Below are 13947 nucleotides of genomic sequence, written 5' to 3'. Positions count from 1 at the left end.
GAGGAGGAGAGGGAGAGGAGAGAGGGAGAGAAGGAGAAAGGGAGGAGAGGGAGTGAGGGTGAGGGGGTGAGAGAGAGAGGGAGGAGAGGGAGTGAGGGAGAGGAGGAGAGGAAGAGAGAGAGAGGAGGAGAGGAAGAGAGGGAGAGAAGGAGGAGAGGAAGAAGGAGAGAGGGGGAGAGGAGAGAGGGGAGGAGAGGAAGAGAGGGAGAGAAGGAGGAAAGGGAGAGAGGAGGAGAGGGAGAGGAGAGAGGGAGAGAAGGAGAAAGGGAGGAGAGGGAGTGAGGGTGAGGGGGTGAGAGAGAGAGGGAGGAGAGGGAGTGAGGGAGCGGGAGAGAGGAGGAGAGGAAGAGAGAGAGAGGAGGAGAGGAAGAGAGGGAGAGAAGGAGGAGAGGAAGAAGGAGAGAGGGGGAGAGGGAGCGGGAGAGAGGGAGAGGGGAGGGGGGAGTGAGGGAAAGAGGGAGAGAAGGAGGAGAGGGGAGGAGAGGGAGAGGAGTAGATGGAGAGAAGGAGGAAAGGGAGAGAGGAGGAGAGGGAGAGGAGGAGAAAGGGAGGATAGGGAGTGAGGGTGAGAGGGAGAGAAGGAGAGAGGGTGAGAGGGAGTGAGGGAGCGGGAGAGAGGAGGAGAGGAAGAGAGGGAGAGAAGGAGGAGAGGAAGAGAAGGAGGAGAGGAAGAGGGAGAGAAGGAGAGAGGGGGAGAGAGAGCGGGAGAGAGGGAGGGGGAGTGAGGGAAAGAGGGAGAGAAGGAGGAGAGGGGAGGAGAGGGAGAGGAGTAGATGGAGAGAAGGAGAAAAGGGAGAGAGGAGGAGAGGGAGAGGAGAGAGGAGGAGAGAGGGAGAGGAGGAGAAAGGGAGGAGAGGGAGTGAGGGAGAGAGGGTGAGAGGGAGGAGAGGGAGTGAGGGAGCGGGAGAGAGGAGGAGAGGAAGAGAGGGAGAGAAGGAGGAGAGGGAGAGATGGGGAGAGGGAGCGGGAGAGAGGGAGAGAGGAGGGGGGAGTGAGGGAAAGAGGGAGAGAAGGAGGAGAGGGAGAGGGGAGGAGAGGGAGAGAGGAAGAGAGGGAATGGGAAATATATAAAATTCTCAGCTAAATCAGTGGTTTTCATGCAAGAGGAACGTTACTTCAAAATACTAGTACTCGCATAGAAATAGAAATTAGGGTCGCAAAAGTAATGAAAATCATATATTGAAATAGTTTGAGCAAGTATCTGTACTAAAAAGATCAAAATAGAACCTACCTGGACGATTGAGGGATTACACTACTGGAAGTTACATTCACGATTTAAATAACTTTACTTTCTTAGCATGTAGCATTGTCGTAGCATTGTCGTAGCATCGTCGTAGCATCGTCGTAGCATCGTCGTAGCATCGTCGTAGCATCGTCGTAGCATCGTCGTAGCATCGTAGCTTACCCCCCCACACACAAAGGGAACAAGGCTAATCTGGCTTTTTGCTCCAACAGCACTAGCGGGCATTAGCGTGCCGCCATCTTTGATTTCCTGTGGTCTTTTTGCTCTGCTGCAGTTTTAATTAGACGCTTGATTAAAGAGGGGCTCAGTCAGGAGGTCGATACGAGGCTTAACCACGATTATTGCTCAGACTAATTATTTTTCTGTAGACTTTGTTTAAGAGAATAGAGATCTGACAGAGAGAGTGCGGGAACTAAATGAGAGATGGACAGACAAGTGAGAGCTGTCCCTGCAGGGCCACCGTAGTTACTGCTCTCTTCTAGTAAATAAATAAATAAATTCCCCTAATTGAGACGTCTAAGATTGACTGTCCATTTCAGTTCTGGACAGCTCCCAGATGGGACAAAAGAGAACTTTATATGTTTTTTTATGCGGTTTATTATTATTTGCCAAAGGAGACCTATTGTGAGCTTTTAAACATGTTATAGTTGTTTCCTTCTCATTTACCCTCTGAACTTGTATTTAGAGTGATTCATACATGTAATCTTTATTCTGTTGTATTGTTGTATTTTAGGCCTTTGATGCATTCATCTACATGTTCTTCGCGTTGGAGATGGTGGTCAAAATGCTCGCCTTGGGGATTTTTGGACAACGCTGTTACCTTGGCGACACGTGGAACCGACTGGACTTCTTCATTGTCATGGCCGGGTGAGTGTGGCCTGAAGTCGGTTTAGTTTCTCTGATGTTCTTTGAGCTTAGAAAATAATAGTAGTAGTAGTAGTAGTAGTAGTAGTAGTAGTAGTAGTAGTAGTAGTAGTAGTAGTAGTAGTAGTAGTAGTAGTAGTAGTAGTAGTAGTAGTAGTAGTAGTAGTAGTAGTAGTAGTAGTATTCGACCTCCTATCTCTTGCTGTGATCTGAACCATTCATTTGTAGCTCATCTAATATTCACGTGTTGAGTCTGTGTATTTCATGTGGATTATCGTCACGGTAACACAATTATGAAGTGACTGCACTGAGTCCCAGTGCGGAGGACTGTTGGAAGAATGGATATAAATAATACATTAGACTTCCACCTGCTACATTTAAATGACTTTTAATGAATAAGATTCAGATGACACCACGACCTCCTATAGGTCTGAACCTCAGTGTTTAATATAGATGGGGAAGGTTAAAGTTATCTTTGTGTTTGACTCAGTCTGAAGACACTTGGATAGTGGGAGGTTCTGTTAATGAGCAGACTGACGACACGCTCTCATCCCAAACACATTTTAATGATGCACAGCTTTATTCTGCAATGCATTCAATTAAATCTTTCACAATTAAACAGTGATTGGCCAGAGGAACCAGATCTTCAGAATTCAAAACTGGGACACCCTTAGGTTGGGATGATTGGTATAAATAAAATTGTCCATTCTCGACTCACTCGTGGGTCTTCTTTTGGCGTAATGGAGCGCTTTTTTGTTGCCTTGTGGTCATTTTCAAGAGCAGTGTTCTGTATTTTAGCTAAATAAATGACAATATATGGCTCTCTTTACCTTTGGCAGGGATCAAATTGGTCAAAAATATATGGACACCTGGGACATTGGGACAAATTAATGGTTTTGGATAAATCTGCTGGGACATGGGACACGGGGGTCATATGGGACACTGGGTCATTTGCCTGGTGTCTACTGTACTATGGGGGAGAGGGGAGTTATTTTTGTTAGGAAAGACAAACATTCCTTAAACAGGAATGGGGACCTGAGATATAATCTCTCACAGATCTATGATTCCATCCTCAGACCAAAGCAAACAGAAACAAAAGAGGACAATATTAGCGTCATTAAAGGTTGAATAGGGTTATTAAGGCTGAAACTGGAGACAATAGTTGTTTACGGTTTCAGTGTAGTTAGCTCCTCCCTTCAGACAGATATTAATATAGAAATTGGATGAGCAGCGAAACGTCTTCACTCCTACAACGATTTGTCCAGTTGACAGATTTAAACTTTGTCTTTTGTTATGGACAGTAGACCACAGTAGCCCTGCTTCAGTGCTTCCGTCCTGTCTCCTGTTTAACATGTGGTCCAAGCATAGACTGGATAAAACAAGTGTAATGTCACCCATAGCTTTCGGCTGCAGCCAAATGAAGTTCATCGAGGCTAACAGTTATACGGGCTAATCTGCATCCAGGGAACATATTTGGAAATCCAAGCACGGACCAAAGAGCCAATCGGGAGTGAGGTGGTTGAAGTTCAATAAAACCTGTTGGTAAAGCTAACGGGAGCATCCTTGGGAAAAGAAGGCGCCTGATTGGTCTGTTATTAATGTTCATATGTTGATTTATAGACAAAATAGGTAAATAAAAACACCAGGATCATGTGGAGCAGGTTAATACTAACATTCAGTTGCAACGGGAGCTTGAAGGAACCTCTTCTTCCACGCTCAGTTCCTAATTAGAATGTGGCAGCTAGTGTGTTAGCTATGTCCATTTATGTGTACAGTCTATGCGTCTAAGCCTGATATAATCTGAGTTTGGACCTACTCTAGATCTAGAGTTAGCTTTGGTTTAGACTTTGCTTTAGTCCTACTTTAGACCTGCTTTATGCCTGTCGTCCTCTTGTCCTGGTAGATCTTGTTTAGTCTTGTTTCAATCCCGGTATATTCCTGTTTCCTGTGATCAAAACTATCAAATTTTAAGTCAAGATTGAGTCATGTTTGTCAGTAACATTAAAACGTGTATATTTTATGTTCAGTAAATGAATATTGTTAAATTTACTTTTGTATTTGTCAGTTGCTCTTACTCTTCCGCTATATCTTGATGTAAAATCTGTGGTAGTATTTGACGTGATGTTTTCCCTGTTATTAGAGTAATACGAGGAGTGAAAACACACGGCTGATCGTGTAATTTCACACGTGTTACTGTCTCTTTTAAGAGTTCATCAACATCCTCCAAACAGCAACATTTTCACACACAAGAGCGTCTAATGAGGAGCTTTAACCATCTGAGTGCTAAATTATAGACTGACCATTAGAGACATAATTACTCAAGATACAAGGCAATTAGTGCGGTAATACATGATAAACTGTATCGAAGACGCTTCATTTGTGGTGGGCCTGTCTCCTCCTCTCAGTTAGGAGGTTACGGGTTAGACTCCTGATCTGAGTGGAGTGGGCGTGTGATAAATATTTGGTCCACAGTCTTGCTTGAGTCATGCTTTTCTCACTGGAAATATACAAGTTTAATGTCGTGCTGTGGGACGTTCCAGGCCAAACATGATCGTCCAATCACATTTGTTTTTGTCGTGACACATGTGAAACAAAGGAGCTCATTGGTCACCCATCGTTTACAAACAAAATGACATTTCTCTCACCTCAGATTAATGGAGTTTAGTGCTTTTCTCATTGATTCTCCAGAAATCTGCCATGTTTTTCTGTCATCTGTGATATTTTTTCCTTTCTTTGTCGTAAAGAGGCATATTTGTTTTGATATGGACAGACCATGCATGGCTCTGATTGGCTAATCCACCTGACAATCAAACCCATCTGAAATCGAGTAGATTCACCACTGATCAGACCCACACCTTCATAAAGTATTGTAGAAGTGTGTATTCTGGATCCTTTTCAAATATAAAACCTGCTCAGGCGTGTTTTTGAAGCAGGGAACCGTCGAACATGTTACAAAGCTCCAAACAAAATCAACTTTGCATAATACCCCCTCTTTAAAGCAGGAAGAGTAAGTAGTGTTTTACAAACGTACCATTTTATTTATTTGCCAAACTCATTTAATTGCTCCATAATGAAGCGTCTGAAGCCCCTCCTCCCTCCAGCTCTGAGTCTCATGTCTCTGTGTCTCTGTAATTGTGCTTGTAGCTCTCTTGTAATTGTCAAACACATTAGCATTTTTACATTTCGCCCTGGTCTCTTGGGTCCCTGTCTCCTTTCCTTGCATCCTCTGTTGCTTCCTTCCCGTGCCTCCTTGCTGCCTCTGGAGTGTAGCACATTTTTCCATTGTTCCTTGGTTCCTGGGCTCCTTTGTTCATGTCCTTTTTTGCTTCTTTTTCCCTGTCTCCTTGCTGCCTCTTGACCATTGCACATGTATATATTTTTGCCCTGCTCACTTGTCTCCTTTCCTTGCGTTCCTTTCCTATGCCTCCTTGGTGCCTCTGGGTCGTAGCACACTTGGATACTTCTCTCTGGTTCCTTGTTTCCTTTCCTTACATCTTCTTCACCCTCCTTCTCCATGTCTTCTTGCTGCTTCTGGGGTGTAGCACATTTTCTCATTGTTCCTTGGTTCCTTGTCTGCTTTCCTTGCCTCCTTTTTTACTTCCTCCCATGCCTGCTGCCTATGGGCCATAGCACATTTGTATACTTTTCCCTGGACCCCTGGTTCCTTGTTTCCTTTCCTTAGATCTTCTGTATCTTCCTTCCCCGTGCCTTGTGCCATGGGACGTAGCACATTTTCACATAGTTCTTTGGTTCCTTGTTTCCTTTCCTTGCATCCTCTTTTGCGTCCTTTCCGTACCTTCTTGCTACCTCTGGGCCGTAGCACATTTTCACACTGCCCTGGTTCCTTGTCTCCTTGTCTCCTTTCCTTGCGTCCTGTCGTTTCCCTAATATGCCTCCTTGCTGCCTCTGGGTCGTAGCACATTCACATACTTCGCACTGCTCCCTTGTCTCCTTTCCTTGCCTCCTCTTTTACCTCCTTCCCGTGCCTCCTTGCTGCCTCTGGGGCATAGCGCATTTTTACACTTTGCCCTGCGTCCTTGGCTCGTGACTCCTTCCCTCGTCTCCTCTTTTGCTTCCTTCCCGCGCCTCCTTGCTGCCTCTGGGGTGTAGCACATTTCTCATTTACTCTCTCTCCTCTCTCCTTCTCGTCACGCTCCACTGCCCCCATGGCTCGTTGTTTTTCTAGTAAAATACAGGACTGACTTAGCTCTGCGCTCTCAATAGTAAACAACGTCTATTGTACTTGATATGTAAACTGCAATACATCTCCTAGACAACTCAGAGTACTTTATTCTAAATGCTTCACATATATTCACATTATACTGTACAAAATGGAACATAGGATTTAAAAAGCACGCCGTTTGAAGACTAAACTATTACGTGTCCCTGTGTATCTGACCCAAACTGAACCACCGCACAGAAGTTCATACTAAACCAACTATTTATGCAATACAGGAAGTGCTTCATTGTGTTTTTAAACTCCGTAAAACTTCACTAAAATCATTTGGCTGATTTCTGACCTGGAATTACCCATCTCTACTGAACTAAAGGTAAAAGGTAGCAGTATTAAGGTATTTTGCGTAGTATAGAACCTTTTAACTTGCGAATTATAAGTTTAATCTGCCTTTTTACACACAAATACCAACCAGTACCAAATCTTCAGCGAACTCACTCTGTTCTCCTTTCTGCTGTTGTCCCATGTAAATCCTTATAATGTAAATAAAATGATTAGACTAAGACTCTATTAATCGATTAATCAAATAAACGACAAAACAACTACTGTCCTGCTGTTTATTAAAGTACATCTGTTTTGAATACTAAATGAAATAGTAATTACACCAGAAAACAGTTACCCAAAGTGATATAGTATTCTGAATGTGTATTTATGGTGCATGTTTTGTGTTGATGGGGAAGACACAGTGAGAACATGCAAACTCCATAAACCCCGGGAATTGAACCCAAGACCTTTAAGCTCTGAGGAGAAGGCGCCATGCCAACCACTTGTTTTAACAGGATAGCACATCTACAGCAGGGGTGTGTGTGTGGGGGGTGGGGGTCTGTGATGGGTGGTCTCCAAATGTCACACTAACCCCAGGAGGGTGCTAAGCTGCTAACGCTATCACGCTAACACAAGGCCATCCACTGAAATGAGATTAGAGCTCCGTCAGAATGCAGGGGCTGAAGATGGGAGTCTGCCCAGAAATGAGAGGGGGGATCCTGGGGAGCAGCGCGACGAGGGAGTGGTTGTGGTCAGATGGAGCAGAGTGTGTAGAGGAGAGGGTCAGGTGGAGCAGAGGAGAGGGTCAGAGGAGCAGAGGAGAGGGTCAGGTGGAGCAGAGGAGAGGGTCAGGTGGAGCAGAGGAGAGGGTCAGAGGAGTGGGTCAGGTGGAGCAGAGGAGAGGGTCAGGTGGAGCAGAGGAGAGGGTCAGGTGGAGCAGAGGAGAGGGTCAGGTGGAGCAGAGGAGAGGGTCAGATGGAACAGAGGATGAAGAGGAGAGGGTCAGAGGAGCAGAGGAGAGGGTCAGAGGACCAGAGGAGAGGGTCAGGTGGAGCAGAGGATAAAGAGGAGAGGGTCAGGTGGAGCAGAGGAGAGGGTCAGGTGGAGCAGAGGAGAGGGTCAGGTGGAGCAGAGGAGAGGGTCAGAGGAGCAGAGGAGAGGGTCAGAGGAGCAGAGAAGAGGGTCAGGTGGAGCAGAGGATAAAGAGGAGAGGGTCAGAGGATGCAGAGGACAGAGTCAGATGCAGCAGAAGATACAGAGGAGAGGGTCAGGTGGAGCAGAGGAGAGGGTCAGAAGAGCAGAGGAGTGGGTCAGAAGAGCAGAGGAGTGGGTCAGGTGGAGCAGAGGAGAGGGTCAGAGGAGCAGAGGAGTGGGTCAGGTGGAGCAGAGGAGAGGGTCGGAGGAGCAGAGGAGTGGGTCAGGTGGAGCAGAGGAGTGGGTCAAATGGAGTGAGGGATGAAGAGGAGCGCTCCCTTTACAGTATATATCTGTACTGGGGCAAGGCCTATTTTGCGCACATACACGGTAAAAACAATCTGCTACAGGACCTTTAAGCTCTACAATGATCTCTTGGCTGCTCTTGGCTAAATAATAGTTTTTTCTCTAGTGAATCTTACCTCTTGTTATTGGACTTTAAACCATCTCGACAGTCCATTTGTGCTGCTGCAGCTCTGTGTATGCCGCGGGACATCACTCCTTTATATTCACATACTCATAGTAAACACAGAGCCACTCCAGTTACTCTAATAATGTCGCTTTTTTCCCTTGAGTGACAGTGCAGTGGAAAAAATACCCACAGTACTTAGATTAAAAACTCTAGATTACCCATGGATCTATTAAAATAAGTGGATAACTGGTGAATATACAGCTTTGTGCTAGTACATTTTGCTGCCAGCTCTTTACCGTATTTTAACAGTTTTTTCATACAGTGTTACGCTGATTTGCAACTCTCTGTGTGCACGTCGCCTGGAGCAGAGTGGACACGCTAACAAACCGAGTGAATGAATGCGGAGTGTGGTTTGGATGTGGTTACTTACATGAAGAGCAGTGAGAATCTGAATAACATTTGAAAACACTGAACAGATGCTGACCCGAAACAAATGGTTTAGGGTTAGACCAGTAACTACCAGCTATCCATGGTAAAAAAAAACAACAAAAAAACTAAACTGTAGCCCGTTTCTGTAACTGCTGCTGTCAGGCTCAACATTTTTTGTCTTACAATGTTCGTATTAACCCCCTTTACATGATCCTGGTGTTTTTATTCCATAATTTTATCCACAAGTCAAGATATGAACATTAATAACAAACCGATCTTTCCCAGAGGTTGCTCCCGTTAGCGTTCGCAACAGATTTGATTGACAGGGTTGCTAAGTGGTCGCTGTCAAACCAACGGTGCGGGCGGGGAGGGCAGTTAGCTTGAAACAACCTCGCTCTGGATTGGCTCTTTGGTTGCTATGATACACTATGATGCTCGGATTTCCAAATATGCTCCCCAGTTGCAGATTAGCCGCTATAACTGCTAGCCTTGATCTTCCTTTTCCTGGAGCTGAACACAGTGGGTGATACGCTCCTTCAGTCCTCTTCTTTATGCAGTCTGTGGTCTGTGCTAAGCTAAAGACTAAATGAATATTAATGCAATGCAAATGTATAGATGGAGCGGGATGCTAGCTCCTCTGGGTCATGTCCATTCTATTGATTTTTGCATCTTTTTTGTAAACAACAAAACAGACAGTTCTGAAGTAGCACTATGATAAATATTCAGCACAGGTATTTTCCCACAAAACCAACTCTGAATTAGAACAACACATGTGTTCCTTGTGGCTTTGGCCCCGATCTGCAGATGTCTGGGTACCTCCTCTGAACATCTGCCCAGTGACCTATATCCAGAGCAGCCAAAAAGTGTACGCAACGTTATTTTAAAATAATATTACTCAAATAGAAGTACAAAGTAGTGGTTTAATAATAACTTAAAGAGTAACTGTTGGGACTTGATATCTGATTTTTAACTTGAAGTGAGTGGAATTGGAAGGACAAAGCGTTAAATCATGGATGAACCCTAAAAAGACATAGATTACCACCTGATGATGTCACAAAGTAGAACCAAGTGTTTAGACCTCTACAAAAGGGAGACGGAGAAAATGAGCAGAAATACTTCAACGCAAGGATGAACCAAAACTCAACTTATGTGTTAACGAAGAAAAAAGTGTATTATTTGTTCTGCATGTACGTCTATGTCGGAATATACTGGTATTTTCAAAGGATAGACACAAAAATGAGACAAACTAAATCATATCTGAAGGAGCAGAGCAAGAAACACAAACGTTCAAATCATTTCATACTGTCGACATGAAGGCTTTGTCACTTGTAGATTTACTCACAGAGGGAAGAGGAACCACAACATAGAGTACTGTCACTTTAATTAAAAAAATGCTGCTAGAAAAGTACAATTAACTCAAAGTAAATGTAACTGAATACTATCCACCTGTGCCTGTGTCTCTGCTCATTTTCATTCACTTTCGCCCTACGGTTGGTATAATGCCACTCGATGGACTGCACAGAGACAGCCATAACATTATGACCACTGACAGCTGAGTATGCTGAGCTATCTTTTCATTCATGGTATACAGTATGAGGATTGCATGTAAAAGGAGCAGGGGTTTTAAAAAATAGAAGGAAATATTTGCCTGGGATCGAGAATACACATCTCCCCGAGTTTAGATGGGCGTGACTGACATTAGCTAAAACACACAAGCAAAAAAACAACACAGAGGACTAAAAAACATTGTAGATTTCTGCGGTATCAATGAACAAAGCACTAAACTCACTACAAAGATGTGATTTTAGCAGTTAAATGATTTGGTTTACATTTGGGGAAGGTGAATGGACTCTAAAAACACATGGATGATTACCACCTGATGATGTCACAAGGTAGAACCAAGTGTTTAGAGCTATAGAAAAAAGGGAGACCGAGACAATAAGTAGGGGAAGGGAAAAAACTCAACATATGTTTTAGTGAAGAAATAATATTTTGAAACACTTATACTGATACTTTGCAGTAACATCACACTGGAGGTGTGTTCTGCATGTACGTCTATGTCGGAATGTTCAGCAGTTACCACGGTGACACGATGCACACATTAGCAAACACAGCCCGGGAAAGTTTTTAGATAGTCTGAAAACTCATGAAAAAAGTAGATAATGGATTTAAACAACACATTTTCAGGAGACTATGATCAATGTGAGTTTTAATGAATTTTAACAAAAAAGTGAGAGTGGCTAACTGAAGAACGTTAGCTAGCTTGTGAATGTAATGTTATTTGAGAGAGACTTGTTTAACAGCACAATTGACCTGTTGTAGTTCCAAGAAAGTCAGTTTTTATGGTCAGATTGTGTTAAAATGAAGCTCAGATTAAATTTAATTGTGTAATATAAGATCTATACTGTTTAGGACCTTTAACAATTTGGCATTTCTTCCTTTTTTGACGCTGTAAATCATGGTCTGTTTGAATATGCTTACACATTTCTTCAGTTGTATAATTTCTCATATGAGGTTAGCATAAGCCTGGGTTAGCTATCTGTAGGTCCAGCTTGCACCTCCTCTTTAAACCCATCAGATTAACTGTATGGGACTGTGACATGTGAAAGAACAGTGAATGGACCGTTTTTACACTGAAGCCACATGGAGCACGGGACATTTATTCACACATTTATTGCTTCATGTCTGCTTTGTAATGTCGTTGTACTTACTAACATGCTACTGTAAGGCCCAGGGATGGAGCGCTTCAGTCTAAAGACAGTATATAATGTGCAAAATTCACTTATTAAAGCTTTCTACCCTGTTATAACGTTGCTCCGTCATCAGAATACAGCGTTTGAGCACTTTCCTAGTATTTCTTACTCTATGACATACATGCAGAACCCCCCCATTGTGATGTCACTGCAAAGTATCAATTATAAAACTAAAGAAAGATTGAAAATTGATGGCATTTGAAGAGAAAGCTAAAATAGTGGCGTCTCAGTTTGTTCGTGTGTCCCTGATGTCTCATTACAGCCTCATAAATGTAAAAGAGCTTATTTGTGTCCGTCTGAGCTGCAGCTGAGATTCCGAGCTTTCCCTAAACGCACCGTGGAGTTTGTGATTTTAATGATCCATGGCTTCAGAGGAGATAGAGCAGAGAGTTAAACTGTTTAACTTTTATCCTTATATTAAACGCCCTGTACTAAGTGTTTCCCAAGTATTTGAGAAAAATGTGTCTCACCCCAGTGCAGATATGTCACATAAGCAGCTCTGTGTGTACTGTCTGCGTCTAATTATAAAGAGTTTTACTGTCAAAGAATCAGGACCTGCCTCCATGGAGACTTACTTGTCTCCATGGGGATAGATATGGTTCGTGCCATACTGTGGATCTTTAAATACCTTATTTATGGTATTTAGCTCAGCAAGTCTGGTCAAAGTATATGTACTTTAAAAACACTGAGAGTGGATTAAGAACCATACAAACGCTGCTCATGAGGAAACAGCATAAAAAACAAAACAATCAGAATAGTGTCATGGCAATCCAAAAACCTCTCAACTTCTCAATTTCGACTACTCGACTACTAAGCAACAGACTTGATACAAATTCCGTTTACTATACCATGAGGATAATGTAAAAACACTCTTTATTTACACAATAGAATGTGATTTTGGAGTATAAGTCGCACCAGCCAAAAAATGCATAATAATGAAAAAAACAAAAAAACCATATATAAGTCACATTTTTGGGGGAAATTTATTTTACAAAATACGAGACCAAGAACAGCCATTTTATCTTTAAAGACAAGTTATAATAATAACAATAAAATATACAACAACAGGCTGAATAGCAGTACAGCACGCTAACGTAACCCCCGGCGAGTGCGACTTATAGTCTGGAAAAAAATGTACTTTCTCTTATATTACCATGTGTCCTTATATCTGTGTAATCCCTCAGTGGTTCAGTAGGTTCATAATGGTCCATGGGTGTATACTAGTCTATGTGTCTTATACTTGTGAAAGATACAGCTCAAAATCATTCTAAAGATATTCAGGAATGGTTCATTTCTGTCCTGTGAATGTGACACTTTAAATATCAGTAACAGTTTTAGTATCGATTAGTATCAGATTTTCCATACGTTTTATAACCCTAATCTGAACGTCTCCTTTACTGCCCTCCTCCCTGTGGCTGTACGCGGCCATCTTAACTCTGAGCCTCCACAGTCTCTATGGTCATTTGTCATTTTGAATATTTTATGAAGGAGTTTGGATTAAGTCTCAAGCAGAAAGAGACGAAGCATGAAAGAGAGGAAGAGATAGGGAGAGGAGGAGGAAAAATGACATGTGAAAGACAGAGAGAATCGAGAGATGGAAGGAGGGAGTGGGAGCAGAGAGAGCGGGAGGGAGGGAGAAGGAAGCACTGGAGAGGGAGAGAAAGAAAGAGATGGAAAAGAGAGAATGAGAAGGAGGAGAGAGGGTGGAAGAGAGAAAATGATAAGATAAACAGCATAGAGAGAGCATTTACAGAGGAGAGAAAGAGGGGGTAGACAGAGAAAGACAAAGAGGGAAAAGGGGAGAGACAGAAGGAGGGGGAGAGAAAGACATAAATGGAGGGTGTGACAGAGAGAGAGGAGAAGAAAGAGAGAGAGCGATACATGTGGTAAAGAGATATTTCGACAGGTTAGACTACTAATTTAACTAAAACACTATTAAGATCATTATATTTAAGGTTTTACTAAAATTGTTCACTTTTTTCCCCCAGTTTGACAATTTTTTTTACATTTAAATGTTACCTCCTGGTTGGAAATCATGACATCACACTAGGGAATTCCATAATTGTTACCTAGCAACCATATTGTTCACTGGGCCAACACTCCTCTAACATACACAAATTATTATTTGACAAATAAAAATATTAGAAAACACTTTTATTTTTGATGAAATAATGTTTAAAGTTTCTTGTGAAAATTAACCCTAACTTAAAAATGTAAAAAACAAATAGAGAGGCAGACAGAGCTAAAAACTCGACAGATAAAAAACAAGAAAACTTGAAGCAACAAAATAATGAGAAAAGCAAATAAAAAAATAAGAAAATTAAATTAAATTAAAAAAACAACACATTTTATGACAAAAAATAACAAAATTATTATTATTCCATCCATTTCCTTCCACTTTATCCATTGTTATTATTATTATTATTATTATTATTATTTTGTCAGAGGTACATCTTCCAAAACTAAATTGTGCCAGACTTTTGGATAAATTTCTCCCTAGAGTGATGTCATCAATATGTTTAAAATGTCTCTACTTCCTGTAATCTCTAGACGA

The 13947-nt window shown here is 42.3% G+C and overlaps 1 protein-coding gene across 1 annotated transcript in view; it reads left to right on the top strand.

The window, feature by feature from the left end:
• The window catches only part of LOC117370010 (voltage-dependent T-type calcium channel subunit alpha-1I-like), a 214296-nt gene that overhangs the window by 45485 nt on the left and 154864 nt on the right, over window positions 1–13947 (top strand). The window contains exon 3 of the mRNA XM_055221662.1: window positions 1977–2110. Within this exon, the coding sequence (XP_055077637.1) occupies window positions 1977–2110 (134 nt within the window). The remainder of the gene's footprint in view (window positions 1–1976; window positions 2111–13947) is intronic.

The sequence above is a fragment of the Periophthalmus magnuspinnatus genome, chromosome 1, assembly GCF_009829125.3.
Source record: "Periophthalmus magnuspinnatus isolate fPerMag1 chromosome 1, fPerMag1.2.pri, whole genome shotgun sequence".
NCBI lineage: Eukaryota > Metazoa > Chordata > Actinopteri > Gobiiformes > Gobiidae > Periophthalmus > Periophthalmus magnuspinnatus.
Note: the sequence above shows the minus strand (reverse complement) of the source record. Positions and strands in the feature narration are given on the sequence as shown.